Below are 19,007 nucleotides of genomic sequence, written 5' to 3'. Positions count from 1 at the left end.
ATTGTGTCCTATTTGAGACACTGATAGTTTACGAGATCGTGTCCTGGTTGAGGCATTGATAGCTCAAGATCGTGTCCTAGTTGAGGCATTGATAGCTCAAGATCGTGTCCTAGTTGAGTTCCGTGCTAGTGTCCGGGTTTAGACATTGATAGCTGAGTGTAACTGAGTTGTACCTGGATAGATTCGTGTTCGAGAAACCGTTATTGAGTAGGGCACTCACTACATAAACACTTCTGTTCAAGGAAGGAAATGAATCTTTCCCACAAACTCTGATCTTCTAATCCCTATATCTTTGTAACACAATGTCGCATACCTTAGATATTTCTCATTTTATGAACTCTGTGAGATCAAGTAACCACAGTTTGAAATATAAATGTTTTGCACCAATCAGGTTGCAAAGAAATGCGCGGGTTAGAAAATGTTAGTTTGTGGCAAATACTCCATTCCTTTGTTGTAGCTATCTTTTAAAACGGCTGGAAAACAGGTTTTTTGGGGTCACCCTGTAATATTTTCAGATTCAACGGATCAGAAGACGACAATAATTTTTATTATTTTAAAATTGAGATACAAATCTAATGAGTTAACCTGATAAAACCGAAAATTTCCATTTAAATAAACAAAGAGATAAATGATTATTTTAAGCATTGAACCCACTCCTAAATTTAACACGTCTAAATAAAGATTTTTTGCGGAAATTACCTTTAACTTAAATTAATGTTTTTTTTACATAATCTAAGATTGCTGTTACCATGTTTAATTAACAAAGTATAATTTATGTTTTGAATTAATCATCTTGAACATTCACTTAAATATAGATTGTATGAGCCCAAGGAGTAAGGAATAGAAAGAAGATACAACTGACGCGACCCGCCCTACCATATGATTATACATGCTTTGCAGACGGTACTTCATTTGAATAAGAAATATTTGTCTGATGTACATTTACCGCGAATACAATAAACTATTCTGAATATTTCTTATACGTAAATGAAGTACCGTCTGCAAAACATGTATAATCATATGGTAGGACGGGCCGCGTCAGTTGTATCTCCCTTTTATTTCATACTCCTTAATCAGGTCTGTATCGGAATTTGTTCAGTCATGTTTTGATATCTCCTTCAAACTCCGTAAAACCCCGAAAGATGTTATTATACTTATCTTAATAGGCAGTCCAACAAAAAGTATGTAATAGGAAATATGAAAAATATACATTTAATGGGTCAAAACTGGTTCTAAAATTTAGGCTCGCTGGACTCTATTTTACCGTGGGATATTTACGGTAATTATTAAAGCAAAACTCATAAATTATACTTTCTATAAATATATGTACATATCTCCCCCCTCCCTCTCTTCCTTCATAGCATATGTTTATCATAACTCATACATGTGGTTTACTTTCATTTTATTTGGATCTACTCTTTAATTATAATTGCCTTTACAACAGGATCAAACATATGAGAGGGAAGGGGGGTGGGGGCAGTTATAATCTGACATTACCCTCTTTAAATGGAGGGTTAGGTACAATTGTAACAAATGTAATATAATTTCACTATATCTTTGTACTCTGTTATATGCTAATCTATAAAGTTGAATGATCTGACTGCCGGTCAGTCTAATTTTTACCTAAATATAGTTTACAGAGATACTCTGATTACGAATGCCACAAATAAAAAAGTACGAAAAAGTACCGCTGCAAGTATTTAGGACAAAAATTTAAGAAAAAATTCCGCACAGTGGTCTCTAAAGTTAAATACATATTTTTTTAATTGTGTTCTCTATATAATAACCAGGGGGGGATGATAGTTCTCTACCTGTGTGCTCAGTTAGCTGTACTGTACACTTACAACTGTTTACTAATATTGATATACAATAGGTTAGGCCAGAATCAACTTATAGTAAACAAATATGCAGTACGCTCTCGGTATAGCTTATGGCCTATACAATTAGAAAAGGATTAGCGTATATCATCACTCTATACACTATAACCTCGTTGATAATAACCTTCAGAGATATCCTGAAGGAATCAACCTAATCCGTTGAACTACTGATTCGGATTAGTGCTTTCTGATTGGATTAACCATGCAAAAGCTCCGATCTGTGATAAATAAGTTTTGTTCTGCTATAATTTTAGGAAACCCAATCTACAAAACCAGCAAGGGCACCCTAAATAAAGCTTCGGTGAGTACTGCAGTCATCTGCAGTACTCGGACCGAAAAAAAGTCGTTTTCAGGGGAGAGTGTGAGACAAGTAAAATATAATATTTTCAACAACATTTGTTAGCTTCCATATCATCCAAAGAAATGAGCAGTCCCTTAAGCGTTTTTTCCTCTCCTCTTAGTTACGCTGTTCACTAGAAGTCCTTGGGTTAATTAAAAAAATCGGATCTTTCGGCGAAAAACTAGGATTACAATGGGCAAAAATATTTAAAATTTTTATTTTTTATTTTTAAAATTTAGTTTTTTCGAAATAAAATTTAATTAATTACGATAATATTATTGATTAAAACCCTAGCTGTATTTTTGTGCATACAGAAGCACAAGATATGTCAGTAAAGCACACATGGTGAAGCTGCAAGAATGTTAAATTTATCAAGAATTCAGATTTTTATTTATTTATCATGTTTATCCGCATCTGTACTTGCTCAGGGGCAGCAGAGGTAAATATATTATTTTAATACCTTCATTTATATTTCACATTGTCCTATCATTGTGATCGACCGGTATAAAATATCAGAAAATTCGGTCACTTTGTTAGAATTGAGCTTTTGAGAATAATGCGATCTCCTAGCAGCTGTTACTCCGTCTCTCTTTCCATTATTGACATGGCAATCGATCTAATCAGATGTACATAATCCCCTGGGATATAAAAACAGTTGTTAGGTGTTACAGGCATTTTCCCGAGGGCGACTTCCCAAGTGACAATTTCCCAAGTGGCAACTTCCCAATCGGTAACTTCCCATAGGTTAGGTTAGGCCTTCTGAGCCGCGGCAGGCTGTAATGACTACTGAGGGACGAGTGCTGCGGCTAGGAAGCCGGGCGCTGCGGCTAGGACAGACTTGGTAAGTTGCCGATTGAGAAATTGCACATTTGGGAAGTTGAAACTTGGGAAAATAACCCTTGGGAATTTGCCACCTGGGAAAACGCCTTTGGAAAAGTCTAACATCGTTCCTAAAACTCAATTCCTAAATAACATGAAAAAAAACCCGGAAAATGTTTATTTTAGAGAAGATATGATGAAAAAGTCTGCAGCGTTTTGTATTTAAGGATACTGATCCTAAACTTTCAGTATTATATTTTTTTACATTTGCAGGGAATTTTTTTAAATTAGATATTCTGATATTTAAAAAAAGGAAAAATTGTCTACGACGAAATTACATGTAGACAGAAAAAAATAAATATTTTGCTATAATAATGTTTTTCAGTGCAGTTTTCATTGCTTTTCACTTTTATTTTGACTAAATACTTCTATAGTTTTATTTGAAAAAAAACAATAAAAATTGTGTTATATTGTATGAAATTGGTAAAGAATCTTTATAAAGTTGATTTTTGAAAGCTTGTGTATAAAAAAACATGTGAATTGTGCAAACTCCAATATGACATATAATCCCCTCAGGGCTGCATTGATGAACCTTGCGAAGACCCTCTCCGAGAACCTTCAGAGCACTATCTCCTCTACCTCTACCCAGATACAGGATTTAAACTGGAGAAATGGGAACCTCACTCTAGGTAGAACTTTAAGCACAGAGATGAAAACCAATTTATTATCAGATTTACCCACATAACATGATGAGACTTAAATGACGACCTTAAATTCATTTATTATGGTGCATGATTTTAAGAGGAAAAATATATAACGAAACTGATTGCTCGCCTCAAACGAGTGGGGGAAGGCAGGCGGCCATAAGCCACAACATTTTCCCTTCCATGCCACATTTTAGTTTTTTTGTCTTCCGGCAGTCATGAGCCACAACTGTACGGTCTTTAATGCCACAGCATTTGAATCTTCTCTTCCAGCAGTTACTACGTTTTTAAAAAATAAATTTAGTGCATTGAAATTGTGATTTTAAAAAATCCAGCGGCGTCATATATTATATTTAAGTTTTAAATTGAAATAATGACGATTCCTTTTAATGAAAACTTACTTTCCCCAAAAATAAATTCAATCTTTCTTCTAAATTGGCTTATTTTTGAAAATTTGCACTATTTAACAAGAAAATTGCAAAATTGTTTTTTTTTCGAGGAAATCTGTAACGCTTAGGTAATGACAGTTAATATTGTGATTTTTCTTATCTTTATCTTATTCTTTAGACTACCTCAAACAATTTGTCTCAGTGCCCACAATGCGTAAAATTTCTTTGTATAAACTGAACACACAATTCGTTGATCTTTAATAATCTTCTAACATTTCTTAAAGGTATGATCTTTCGCGTAACGCAACAGGATTGTTAAAAATTGCAATTTCACTACATTAAATTTATTATTTAAAAATTTATAACTGCCGGAAGATTCAAATGCTGTGGCATGGAAGAACGTACGGTTGTGGGTCATGGCTGCAGGAAGACAAAAATGATAATATGTGGCATGGAAAGGAAAATGTTGTGGCTTATGGCCGCCTGCCTTCCCCCGCTCCTCAATCTCTTATTTTCTAGAAACCATACTCTTTCATCTGAAGAATGTTAACCTTCAAGATTTCAAACGTCAATTTTTTTATCTAGAAAAAATCACAGATTTAAATCAAGTTGCCCAAATATTAGATTAAGAGTTTGAGATGAGATTTCTTTCTGCAGGCGTGGAAGGATTAGAAGTTAAGGTTTCAAACTCCTCCGTACTACTGGAGAACCTGGAGCAGAGAATATTAAGCCTGGAGAACCAGACCTCGCTACTTAAAGTTTGTTTTTTCTTCCCTTGAAATTCTAGATCGTAATAAAACCAAAATCAAGCAAAAAATGCAAATTTATGACATCATTTAAGGAATTTGGTCTTTGCCACAAACTCTGATTTTCTAATCCCTATATTTGCAACCCAATGTCGTAAACCTTAGATATTTAAAGCTGTAAATTCTGTTAGATCAAATAATCTAAGTTTGAAATATTATAGGTTTACACCATCAGGTTTTGCAAAGATAAAGAAAGTGAGTTTGGGAACTATCTTTATGATAAAGCTTTTCGCCATGCAATACATATATATTTATATTTGTATCTATGTTAGCAATAGCCGGTCAAACGGCTAAACCCAATTGGGATACACTGGGGGTAACATATAGGCTAAAGAAATCATTTTTTTTGCAAAATCTATTTTTAAAACATTTTTTTTTATTTCACGGGCAATGCCGGGCACTTCAGCTAGTAGAAAATATAAAATAACTGATTATTTAAGGAGAGAAGAGAACTGGAGGAAAATATTTGGAAGTTCAATACTTTAGGAAAAGGATAAATAGTTCTGTTGATACAATCAAAAAGTATTTCTATTTCATGATTTACAAAAACTTATCAAATGAAGAAAAAAAAAATCAAGAATTTCATTTGTAAAGGAGTTGAGTTTTTGCTACAAACTCTATTTTCTAGTCCCTTTATCTGTTCAACCCATGATATGTCGCAGATCATTGATATTTCAAACTATTAATTCTATTCGATCAAATAATCTAAGTTTGAAATATAAAGGTTTTACTCCATCAGGTTGCAAAGATATAAGAATGGGAACATTTGAGTTTGTGTCAAAAACTCAATTCCTTTAACAAAGTATCTATTGTTTTTTTCAGTTATTTCCTTTTTTTATATTAAGGATTTTTACAATCTTTCTAAATTCTAAGTTCCTAAACATATCTTGCAGATTTATAATTAGTGAACGAAGTGCTTGATGGCAACTAATAAAAGATTCTTACTGATTTGTTGACAGCTTAATACAAAGCTACGATCAAATCTTTACCCCTCTCCCCAGCACTCCTTCTATCTATCTATCTATATATACTTTGCTTGTCTGGGCGTTTAATTGTCTGTATCCAATAAACGTCAAAACGGCAAAACCGATCGGGCCCAAATTTTAGGGAAGTTTTATGGATAATCCAAATTTCAAAAATTAGCCTCCAACAAAATTCGATTTTCATTGAATTTTTAATATTCACGAAATATTCTTTATAAAATCCGCGAAATGTTTTGTTTTTGTTTTACAATCATACAATGTATACAAAGAGAAAATGTTCACAATTGAAATGGAAGATGGGCGCGAAGCGCCCTAAAAGCTTAGTAGAATAAAAGCCTGAGACCAAAGTACAAATATATATGTAATGAATATCGTGTAACCCTATATCTGTAAACCTGAACTACGTTGTACATTATTAATAACCTAACTGCGCTTTCAATTAATTATCGACGTTTGTAAATAACTACGTAAAACCTGTATCACGTTTTAGTTTAATTACGTTTGTAAATAAGTACGTAAAACTTGTAATCAAGTTCATTAACTTAACCTATATCATAGAAACCAAATATTCATTGGAATAATACTATGTCTGATTACGGTGTTAGCAGAGGCGCAACTAGGACTTTTGCTAGGGGGGGGGCAATATATTATTTTGTTAGGGTTGTCGCCCCCCCTCTCAGGTGCTAGGGGAGGGCGCGCGCCCGGCCGCCCCCCCCTAGTTGCGCCTATGGGTGTAATTATATTCCTCGTTTTTGCAACGAGAGGGTTTGAGTGTATCTTGTAAAACAGATACCTGAGAAAACAGATAGAGTTGTGTCTGGATTGATATTGATACTGAAGTATTATAAAACGGAACAGTTCTTATGCCTTGTGGATTAACGAAAGGGATTAAGAATTGAACGGAATAGTTCTAATGCCTTGTGGATTAACGAGAGGGATTGATTGTTGAACGGAACAGTTCTTATGCCTTGTGGATTAATGAGAGGGATTAAGTATTGAACGGAATAGTTCTAATACCTTGTGGATTAACGAGAGGGATTGATTGTTGAACGGAACAGTTCTTATGCCTTGTGGATTAATGAGAGGGATTAAGTATTGAACGGAATAGTTCTAATACCTTGTGGATTAACGAGAGGGATTAAGTATTGAACGGAATAGTTCTAATACCTTGTGGATTAATGAGAGGGATTAAGTATTGAACGGAATAGTTCTAATGCCTCGTGTATTAACGAGAGGGATGAGTTGTACCTTGATTGATACTGATCTAAAAGTATTTACTACAGTATATATATCAGAGTTGGTTAAATTGTATATTTCTTCTCTTACTTCCTTGAACCTTACTTCCAGTTTTATTCCGAGAAACTTGAAATAAACGCTTTCTAATTTCATGGTTTGTAAAATAGGGTGTTCCAATAAACATGAGAGATAATTCTTATCGAATTCCGTCTTTAATAATTAATAAATGCAAAATTTTATATCAAACAAAAGTAGTTTGTATTTTATGACCAAGGCAAAGTTTTGAAATACCAAAGGACGAATTTAAAGAATTTAATCCGCGTCACTAAACCGCCAAAACCGGTTCCAATTGAGCGCCGGCTCAAATCTTGAAACACTGAATACAATTTTTAAGTGGAACCAACCATGTTTGAGCCGCGTCTCAAATTTGAGACACAGTCCAAATCCTTTAAATTCGGCCTCAAGATTACAAAAGCATTTGAAACTTTTGAATTAGAGAAAAGGATTAAAGTTGCTGAACATTAATCTGATTTTTTATTGGTCAGAAAACTTTAAAGGTTTGATGCTAGTGTTGAGTGCTATACGCATACAAAAGAATGCTGCGGAAATCACAGACGATTTAAAAGTTCGTTTCCATGTTTATTGAAACTCCCTGGATGTTAAGATTAATACCCTCTTATTTATCCCAGTATGTAATGCATCCCTGGAAACCCTGAGAGAAAATCTGGAAGAGAAAATTTCTCAGCTGGCGGTGAGATTTTGTAAAAATTAGACCATTGTTAGCTTTTCCATGATTCAATTTCAGGTTGGAAAACCTGCTCCGATCCCTCCCTTCACACTTGACAGTTCCAAGAACTCTAACAGTAAAATTAACACAGAGGGAGACAAATCTTTGGACCAGGAAGGTTAATAACTTAGTTTAAAGGGATTGTAAATGCCCTGTCCGTCAAGATTTTAGAAAAAAAGGATTGGTACCAATTTTTTTGGTCAAGATTATTTTTTTTACTTTAAAACTTCATTTTAAAGAATTTAAAGGGTCTTTGTGTAACTTTCATATTTTAAATAGACAGCTAGGTTGGATCAATTCCAAGATACTTATTCAGAATCAAAGACTAGGTTAGTTTAAATATCGCTTTGCTCTAAATTCTTCAATGAAATTTTTGAATTCGGAATGTTATTTTGATTATGTTCACTACTTATACTGAATGTCCTCTAAGTATACATAATGTCCTTTTAATATACTGAATGTTTTTGTCCTTTAAGTATACTGAATGTTAAGGTTCTCTAAGTTCACTGAATGTTTATGTCCTCTAAGTTTACTGAATGTTCAGGTTCTCTAAATGTACTGAATGTTTAGGTTCTGTAAGTATACTGAATGTTTAGGTTCTCTAAGTATACTGAATTTTTATGTCCTCAAGTATACTGAATCTTTATGTCCTCCAAGAATACTGAATGTTTATGTCCTCTAAGTTCACTGAATGTTCAGGTTCTGTAAGTATACTGAAAGTTTATGTCCTCTAAGTATACTGAATGTTTAGGTTCTCTAAGTATACTGAATGTTTATGTTCTCTAAGTATACTGAATGTTTATGTCCTCTTGGTATACGGAATGTTTATGACCTCTAAGTATACAGAATGTTTAAGTCCTCTAAGTATACTGAATGTTTAGGTTCTCTAAGCATATTGAAAGTTTAGGTTCTGTAAGTATACTGAATGTTTATGTCCTCTAAGTATACTGAATGTTTTATGTCCTCTAAGTTTACTGAATGTTTATGTCCTCTTAGTTTACTGAATGTTCAGGTTTTCTAAATGTACGGAATGTTTGACTTCTGTAAGTATACTGAATGTTTAGGTTCTCTAAGTATACTGAATGTTTAGGTTCTCTAAGTATACTGAATGTTTAGGTTCTCTAAGTATACTAAATAAGCTGGATAATCTATTGGCGGATTATGAGTATTATGATATCCCACCTCCTTCCGCTCCTCTCCCTGATAACCCAGGGTCTAACACAAGCTCCGTAAATATCTCCGTCAACGGCTCCGTGGACACTCTTGTCTCCTTCACAAACCAACTTCTCCTGGAGCTTAACAACAAATACACAAACCTTGACAGCAAGGTGGGTTCACATCGGGGAGTATCCAGGGGGGCGGGGTTTACAGTTAAAAGCCTTAACTTTCCGAAAGGGGGTTCAGCCCACTGTTATCACCCATAAACAGTTTTCGCAGGCATTATGCTCACATACGTATTTCAACGAACTTTATAAAAACAGGAACATGAAGGATTCACACCACTACCCTTAAAACCGTGATCAATATTGTAAAGTATAACATTAAAGATACTGTTCAATTCTGATTAAATCTTTATTGTTTTACTTGCAGAAGTAATAATTTGCGCAATTTTTTTAGAGAAACCAGAGCTGAAAATAATAAGGTTTTGTAATTATAAATAAAGCTTTTAATGGTACTATTATGAATCTGACATGCCGATCTATACATGAAGGGTTAATTAAGCTAACGCACACAATCACAGAACCTTTAAAATACAAAAAACGCCATTTACGGGCGTATAAACTCTATTGATAAAATAGTATTATCATAAAAACATATATATCGAGCATTCTAGTGAAAATTTTTTATCTTTTTCAATTGGAGGTTCATTTGTATTTTTAGATTAATAATCCCTTGAATTAACCATTTTCTGGTTCCGCTTTTTCTTTATTATCCTAGTATTATCTAATATTATGTTATTTTTCACAAACCTTTCAATATTAGCATTTATATTTTTTGAACATTTTGGATAATTTTTTTAAATCACATTTTACCTTTTTTCTTTCTTTTAATTCACTTCTTCCATTTTTGAATGAGCCCTTTCCCTCCCAGTCTTAAATATTTAGACATTACACTTAGTTTCCTATCCCTATCATAAATACTGTCGTCGACGTATATATCAATACAATAAAGCGACTTTTTAATTCGATTTTGAATTTCTACCAAGCTTTCAAACAGGATGGATACACATGGGATACACATAAACATGGAAACAGAGAGAAGCTGTCAATTATCAGCTTTTCTTTATTTACTTGTAAACTTGTAATTTGAAAAAGTCGTATTCATTGTATTGATATAAACGCAGACCACTGTATATCTTGAAGAAAATATTTCATGATCAAATGAATTTAGCAAAAGAAATCTAATGAATGTTTTCCAGGTTTAACTTTCCCACTGATTAAAGGGGGAACGTATGATTTATGCCTCGGTAAAGTAATCTCAAACCACAGTCTTCTGCAAATTTTACAATTATTATTATCAACAAATATCAGGAGTTTGCATTTCAGACAAACAAAGAAAAAATTGCTAAACTACTCTTTTTAAAAATAAGTTTTTTTAATCTAAATGTATTTTATCTTTTAACCTAGCACTTATTTCATTGGCTCATTTCTTCACACTTTCTAGATACAGTAAATACAGTAAAGAATTGTTTTACTTCAGATGTTTGGTTCATCTTGTGAACATTTTTGATACATTTATCATTTACTTCTGAAAACATGGTTCAATGAATCTAGATCTCTGGGTTGGAGAGGGAAGGGGAGAAGACTAAGAAGAAAATGAAAGAAAACAAGTTTGAGGATGAACTGCTCCGGGAGATGACAAGGATAGAGGACGAGGTTGGGTTCAAGATCTCCAGAATAAAGGATGATATTGCTACCGGAGAACAGTCTATTAGGACGGAAATAAAACTCAAGGATGAAGATATCGAACTTTTAAAAAAGGTAATAATTGTGTCTTAAAAGAATTTAAATTTAATTCATTATTTAAATACAATCCTTTTAAAGGAACATACACAACAATTAAGAGACGGGTTTGATGATCGTATTTGATCTCTGAAATACTTTGAAGCATTTATTCGACCATTAAATAATCACAAAACACTGCTTTTTTCCGAAATTAGGTCTGGCTTTTTGGACTTAAAAATATTAGTGGTATGACTAAATTTAAACAAAATTCTTCATATCTCCAATAATATTTAAAGCACAAAAAAAGCAAACCACATTTTTTAAATACCAGGTGTTTTTTGATTATTGCTAAAAGTATAAGATTAACCAATGATTGGCAAATTATTTTGAATTATTTGCCTCTAAATTTTCCTGAGACACTCTGTAAGTTGTAATTAAGTTTATTCTTTAACATCTAATTTACAAAATATTTGAAAGGTTATTTTTAACTTTAGATAACCACGAGTCGTCTGTCAATCTATGAGTCTAGAATAGATGCTCTGGAATCCATGATCCTAAACCTAACAATATCTAATAATCAAAACATGGAACAGTTTCTTCAAAGTAACAAGGTAACATGTATACAGGGTTCTCCAAAAAGGATGAGACGACTTTACGGAATTTATTAAAACTGTTTTTAACTTACATGGTTCCTTGCAAGCTTGAACCTGTTTCTTTCATCTCTGTAATTGTAGAGATACATTTAAAAAAAAACATTTTATAAGAAATAAAAGTATTGGCTCTGGATCTGCGCATTATTAACTTTTCATTAAAAATAAAAATATATTTTAGTTGGAGAAAAAAGATGAGCCGGAAGTAAGCACAACAGGAATATATCTATTCTGATTAATTTTGGAATGTTGTTATAATAAGTCCCGCAGTACAAGGTGTCCCAGGAAAATTGACAGTTGGGAGACGATCCTTCAAGATCGTCTTTGATGGTGATCTTTGAAATATTTCATCAAAAGCGCCTTTTTATCGCATTAAGCCTATACCCCCTTTCATTTCTCGCGAACACTCCCTTTAAACTAAAATAAAGATGACAAGGATAGATGAAATTTGTCTTGGTATAAGAGAGATCCAGAGAACCTGAGTTTCTATCTTCTCAAACCTCACAGGATCTAGATAGGATTGCAGCCTTTCTAGACGGAGATTCTGATACTTCATCCTCAACCTCATCCTCGTCCCCATCCGCATCCTCCTTCGCTGGATCTCGAACCGGGTAAGACACGTTAAACTCAGGTAAATAAGTTAAGTTTAAAGTCTTTTAGGTTTTTAATTATAACTCCTTTTTTGTAGAGCTAGCGAAAAAGAACAAAAATGTTTTGAATTTCTATAATGTAATCAAATTATTTTGCTTTTTTCAATTGTGACAATTTACAAAAGATATTTTTTCAACAAAGCCCGTGGAAAAAAAATTGAAAAAAATTATTAGAATTTTTTTGAGCCTGTAACACTCCCCGCCACCTATGAGTGTCCACAAAAAAATTTCAGCCCAATCGATCCAGCCGAATAGCCGGCTATACGCAACATATCCTTACGAATTCTTTTCTTGTATTATATACAGTAAACCCTATATAAGCCAAACATCGAAAGAATTTTTCAAATGTCGTCTTAACAATTTTTCAATGGGTTTAATACTTTTTTACGTAAATCTCAGTATTTGCGAAAATAAATAAATAGCCATGAATATGCGGGAACAGTTTTAAAGAGCTCAATATAATCATTTAATTAAAAAACTAAATATCTGCAACATTCCATTAACAGAAAGTGAAGAATATGACACTTGATGAATTCTTTCGATGTATGGCTTATTTAGGGTTTAACTGTATGTAAACAAGAGTAAGGAACTTGTTTGGTCGGATATCATGATTTAAGAACTATCTGGGTTACCTATTTAGGGTTTAACTGTATGTAAAAAAGAGTGAGGAACATATCATGATTTAAGAACTATCTGGATTACCTATTGCTCTAAAGAAAAAGAAACGAGATTTTAAACTAAAAGAAGATTACCATAGTTTAATGTGATTTTCGAATTTTAACTTTGGAAAACCCAACAGCTCAAAATTATTTTCCTTTCAGCCTAAACTGGAAATGTCAATTGGTAATTATAAAAGTTCGCCACCAAGGCACCAACCTTGCAATTTTTATTCTGATCTATTTCTAAAAAAGATCGTTTCTAACAATTTCCAGATGCAATATTCTTAGCGAAATTTTGTTACTGAAAGAAAGAATAAAGATGACAATCAGTCCACAATTATTTAGTTATCACTATAATAAACACCAGAAATTATATTCGAGAAAAAATCCAAGTACGTTCAATTATCTGTCTTTCCAACATGGCCATGTGGAATTCAAAATAATTTTAGAAAGCTTTAAAACATTTTCGACATTTCTGCTGAATATTATTGGGTTTATTATTCAAATAATTTCATAAAAAATTTTAAAATTGTAAAATTTTGTAAAGTAAAATCTTTAATAATCAAGGTTTTCTTGCGCTATATTTCCAGGAAAAACGATTTTCTATGTATTGTCTATCATTGTAGGTAAAGGAACTGAGTTTTTGCCACAAACTTAAATATTCTTATCCCTATATCTTAGCAACCCAATGTCGTAGACCTTAGATATTTCAAACTATTAATTCTGTTAGATCAAATAATCTAAGTTTGAAATATCAAAGGTTTATACCCCCTAGTTCCAGAGATAAAGAAATTAGAAAATTTGAGGTTGTGGCAAAAACTCAATTCCTTTAAGCAAATAAGAAAGAGTTTGATATGGCAGATGTCCTGCATGGAGCGGACTCTTGCATGGGGCGGACTCCTCCGAAAGTTTTAAACACAGTGTTAGACATAAAAACCAATGTTATGACATTTTTCAATATTTATTAATGTATTTTGATTTAAAAACACTTCAAAAATTATCTATGTCTCGAGTAATTATTGTTTCGTGATTTGAAAGGAAGACCCTCTTTAAAATACATTGAAGAACTAAATGCGTATTCAATATATATCAAGTAATAATTTTTAATGTTTTGACATTGCTTTTTATGTCTTACATTGTGTTAAAATGGTAAAAATTTCAGGGGTGGAGTTCGCTCCTTACAGGACACCGGACATACAGGGTTAGTTCGGATGTGATTTTAGTATCGAAGCATACGGAAACTTACTATTTAAGCGCTGTCACACTTTGTGCGTCCTTCATATGATTCTTCACTGTGCGTCCTCATAATTAGTGGATCTTAATTTGTGCGTCCTTCATATGATTCTTCACTGTGCATCCTCATTATTAATGGATCTTAATTTGTGCGTCCTTCATATGATTCTTTACTGTGCGTCCTCATTATTAATTTGTGCGTCCATTTAAGCTAAGTGCTTTTTCTTTACGGTTTTGGAACAGAGAATAAAGATGAATGTTACCAATGAAAAGAAAGCCATCAACGCATGAAATCCAGTTTTTCTAGATTTTTAAATCCGAAACTTAAACTTATTATACAGGGTGACCCAATAAAAATGGGAATTAATTGAATCGACTTCTATACCTTCTTTCGTAAATATAATTTTGTAACATTTCACACAAAAAACCATTAGTCTTGGGATTTCCAAAATGTGGTCTACCCTTTCTTCACCTTCAAAATTGACGGCGATATAAGGAAATTTTTTCAGATTCCAGTTGATTAAAAATTAACAAAACTGTTTATATGTTTAATGTCTCCGTCAATTATATAGAAACAAAGAAGGTAGACCACATTTTGGAAAGCTCATTAGACGTTCAATTTGCTTTTGATGCACTTTGTCATTTATCAATTATCGGAAATGAAAGACGATATTCAAGTTGTCTATCAATTCCCATGTCTACATGTTATTTTTTATTTTTATAAATTTGAACTTTTTTGTAGAGGGATCGATGGTTCTTCTTCTTCTCGTGATCATTACTGGAACAAATATAATTCGGAGGCATCAAATCCTCCACTGGTCCTGAAGGACAGATATGAGGCAGCTGATAGATCCCGACGTCGGAGTGGACGGTGGCTGGTATCTGATGATTATGAAAATCAGGATTCAAACAACTGTGATTGTTTATTTATGCAGGTACAGGGTGTCCCACGAAACATGACAATTGGTGAATAGTTTGCAATGTCTTCTTCCATGATACTGTACTAGTTATTTGAGACTTTTTGCAGTTTATTTCGTTAAACAAATCTTTTACTCAAATATATATTTGCTTGAAATCAATTTTCCTATAATATCACTGCCATTTAGTATTTCTTATCATCATCTTTGGTATTAAACAACTTATCAAATTATGGAAGAAGACATTTTAGAATAATCACAAACTGTCATGTTTCGTGGGACACCCTGTATTAAGGGACTGTAGACGTAATTTCGAGTGGCATGTCCGATTTACAAGGGTACCTCTTAAATCTTTATCGGAGCTACAGGGAGATATTGTCGTTTTTCTATCTGAGAAAGTGTTTAATTATGACAATTTTCTATTTCCTGTTGTTGCAATGCATGAATCCGCAAGTCACTTTTATTGAGCAATTAATTTATTTTTAAGTCACAAAAATAGGTATGACAAAGACAAAGGTAACCGTTGTGAATCGGATGTGCCATTCTATATGTGAACGGTCACATGGGCTTGCATCTTTATATAGTTCCTTAAAGTAATCCATTCTCAAGTACGTAGTACTGCAAGGTCAGAAATGCATTTAAATAATCATTTCTCTGAAAGAATATTTATTTAAAGAAATCTCAGTCGAAATTCATCATTTGGAGACTTCCATTTTCTTTTTCTCTTTTTGTTTTAAATTATGCATTTTTCGCTTTTTAATACCATAACAGAAAAAATAATCACAGGGTTATGAAATGTGAAAGAAAGATGAATACTTTAAAATTTGTATTGAACATTGCTTAGAAACCTTTGCCTGAAAACTAAACTTTCCTAATTAAAGTCAAAACCCACTCAACTTTGTATTTTCAAACCAAGCTAGGGACATTTTCGTGGTTTATCAAGTTTGCCAATCAAAATTTAAGGCAGTAAAAGACAAGAAGAGACTACTACTTTATATATAAATATAGTCTTATATTGGTATATATTCTAGGAAAAAACCATTTTTAAAAAAAATAAGAGTAAGCGAAATCAGAATTGCATCCTTGGCAAATCTGTAATTAATCTGTATACTAGGAGAGGCTGGCCATCCTGGAGTCTGGGTTCGAGAACATGATGATAGAGGTTGAGGATCAGATGGCTGGAATACAGGTTTAAAAACAAATACATTGTGCACAGGGGCTCTGGGAAAAGTGTGTTTAAGCTTTTTCGCCCTACTTGTAAATAAAATGTGCATCTGTAAGGTACAATGCCCTGAACTGAAGAGGTCGTCTTCCGTCGATGAAATATTTTGCTTTTAAATACCGTTTTAACCTTCAAAAGTAGGCCTAATATTCAAAAAAGTGCCGTGTCTCTCTTCCGAAGATTTTCAAAAAATTTCGAATATAATCTTATTTTTACGTTTATACATTTACGAATATATGCCTATTTTTGAAGGTATTTAAAAGTTTGTTCCATCGATGACTCTCTTTCACCATAGGCGTACGAGGAGTACGAGAGCATTTGTGTAGGGGGCACAATGTTGCCTACTCTTGGCAACATTGTGCCAACATTTAAAAACCCCCTTTTTGAAAAAATATTGATACATTTTTTAACTATGTAAACTATTCCATCATTTACAGTACATACTTCCATTTTACAAGTGTTAATAAATTATTTATGTAATTTCTGAAGTGGACTCATCAGATAGTCCCTCTTAGAATACTGTGGTGACTGGTGTAAGCTTCAAGGGGTGAAAAATAGAAATTTTAGGAAATATCTACAGTGAAACCCTTAATAACGAATACATCGAAAGAATTCATCAAATGTCGTATTGTTCTTTCTGATAATGGAATGTTGCAGATATTTAGTTTTTTAATCAAATGATTATATGGAACTCTTTAAAACTATTTCCGTATGTTCATGGCTATTTATTTATTTTCGCAAATACTGAAAATTTACATAATATAGTATAAAACTCATTGAAAAATTGTCAAGACGACATTTGATAAATTCTTCCGATGTATTCGTTATTAAGGGTTTCACTGTATGTTTATAGGAACGATACATATTGTATTATAAATAATGATATCTGTAAGCTTTCCTAAATACGAAAAACGACGTTTATAAGGGAAAAAATCGATTGAAAATATTTTGAAAAGGGGCCGTGCACACTTTCGAACAAAACGGGATTTTAGAGGAAAATGTTTCATCGACGACACTCCCATTTAAGGACATTGTACCTCCTAGAAGCCATTTTTAGTACAATATAAATCGATATATGAAGTAGGCACTTCAACCCACTTTTTTCAGAGACACTCTGTAGCAAGAATGTAATGCATTAATTGCAGTTGTGTATACTCTGCGTACATATTGAAATGAAACCAGTTCTCTGGGCGGAATTTGTAAACAAGAATAGATGCCTCAGTGTTCGTTGAGTATTCGAGGAGGTTAAAACATTGAATTTTGATAATTTTGATAATTCACATAATAGTTTCCTATGACCAGAATATTTCAAAGATTATATATGTGAAAGACGGATCCCATGTCAGGCTTAGACATCCGTCTTGTGTTTACATTACCGCCCAGTGACAGTAAACAGCAGTACAAAAGATGCGTACACCTCTGAAATAACTTTCCTTGCATTAAATCCTTTCTCTGTAGCAAGTGATATCATAAACAAATTTCAAAATTTTGTACAAAATGAAGACACCAATCATTCCATAGTTTTTGTTATTACAATGGACTCATCACATAAATTTCACTAGAAGGGGATCATTCATTCGTCTTACTGTCCCGTTTTGCCTCATATCATAGTCTGTATTTGTACTGTACTGCTTGCCCTGGCTAGTTGAAATTGGGCCAGGTATATGAAATGTACTGCCGGAATGTACCGTGCCATAAAACTGCGGAATAGAAAGACGACTGTCAAGACTAAATCATATGCTATTATACATTTAGATTATAATGAAACACAGTAATATTGCAGCGTATGCAAACCCATTTCAGTTCATTTCAAGACACTGGAAAAAGATTTTGCTTTATAACGTTGACATCAAATACACAAAAGATTGCTTAAATATAGTCTTCATTATTATTCCACACTATGGGTCCCACTCTACTGTATTGTTTAATGTTAAAACCCCAGAGTTCTGTGACACGAATGGTTCACCGTCTACAGGATCTAGAAAATATGCAATCCTCCTCCCTTCCTAGAAGTCCCATCTGTGTAGCAAAACAGGTAACTAACGATTTCTTTAAAATATCTAAAAAGCAAATAAAATATTTCAGACGATTTGAGATAAAAAATCTAAAAATAATAATTCCGCTTTTTTCTTGACCTTTTCGCATTATTCTGCGAATTCTATGTTTATAAAAGGAAAAATGTATTATTGGTTCTCACTGCCATATTCATGTTATTGTACATTGAGAACCAGAAAACTCTGGAATAGAAAGTCGACTTTTAAACTCAAGTTGTGACTTTTATAAAGTCCAATGAACACAAGGCACGACAATTGTGCAGTGTAAACAGAAACATTTCACATAAGTAGTGAAAACTACCTAGTGAAGCTATTTGCTTAGAACATCAAATGCACTTCAGTATTGCATTAATGTCGTCTTCATATTCTAAAGTTTTATGGCGATTACTTTAGGTAGTAGCTGGGCTGGACGGAATGGATACATGGTGCCAAGAGCAGTGCACACTTGGAACTTGTCCAGAGAGATTGTGCTCTTGTCCATCCACAATACCACCAAGCTAATCTTGTATACCCTGAATACAAGACTAATCTTGTATACCCTGAATACTTCTACACACTAATAATTAAAGAAGATATATTCATAAATATATTTAATCTGGTAACTCAGGATACTCATTTTTAACGTAAATTGATATTGTAAAAAACTGTCAAAATTGTGATAATACTTTAGTAAGGTCTGTTCAAAAATATTTACGATCTATAAAAGTAAAATATGTGATAATTTAAATATTGAGCA

The 19,007-nt window shown here is 33.0% G+C and overlaps 1 protein-coding gene across 1 annotated transcript; it reads left to right on the top strand.

The window, feature by feature from the left end:
- Window positions 1-2,545: 2,545 nt before the first annotated feature.
- LOC111703483 (uncharacterized) lies at window positions 2,546-18,998 on the top strand. The gene is made up of 15 exons (XM_023475431.1): window positions 2,546-2,656; window positions 3,613-3,725; window positions 4,787-4,887; window positions 5,376-5,421; window positions 7,844-7,905; window positions 7,960-8,059; window positions 9,058-9,269; window positions 10,716-10,922; window positions 11,381-11,497; window positions 11,718-11,754; window positions 12,000-12,147; window positions 14,821-15,013; window positions 16,110-16,184; window positions 18,160-18,252; window positions 18,665-18,998. The coding sequence occupies exons 1-15, from the start codon at window positions 2,577-2,579 to the stop codon at window positions 18,770-18,772; spliced, it is 1,692 nt and encodes a 563-aa protein (XP_023331199.1). The 5' UTR covers window positions 2,546-2,576; the 3' UTR covers window positions 18,773-18,998.
- The last annotated feature ends 9 nt before the right edge of the window (window positions 18,999-19,007 follow it).

This window comes from Eurytemora carolleeae, unplaced genomic scaffold, assembly GCF_000591075.1.
Source record: "Eurytemora carolleeae unplaced genomic scaffold, Eaff_2.0 scaffold449, whole genome shotgun sequence".
Classification (NCBI taxonomy): Eukaryota; Metazoa; Arthropoda; class Copepoda; order Calanoida; family Temoridae; genus Eurytemora; species Eurytemora carolleeae.
Note: the sequence above shows the minus strand (reverse complement) of the source record. Positions and strands in the feature narration are given on the sequence as shown.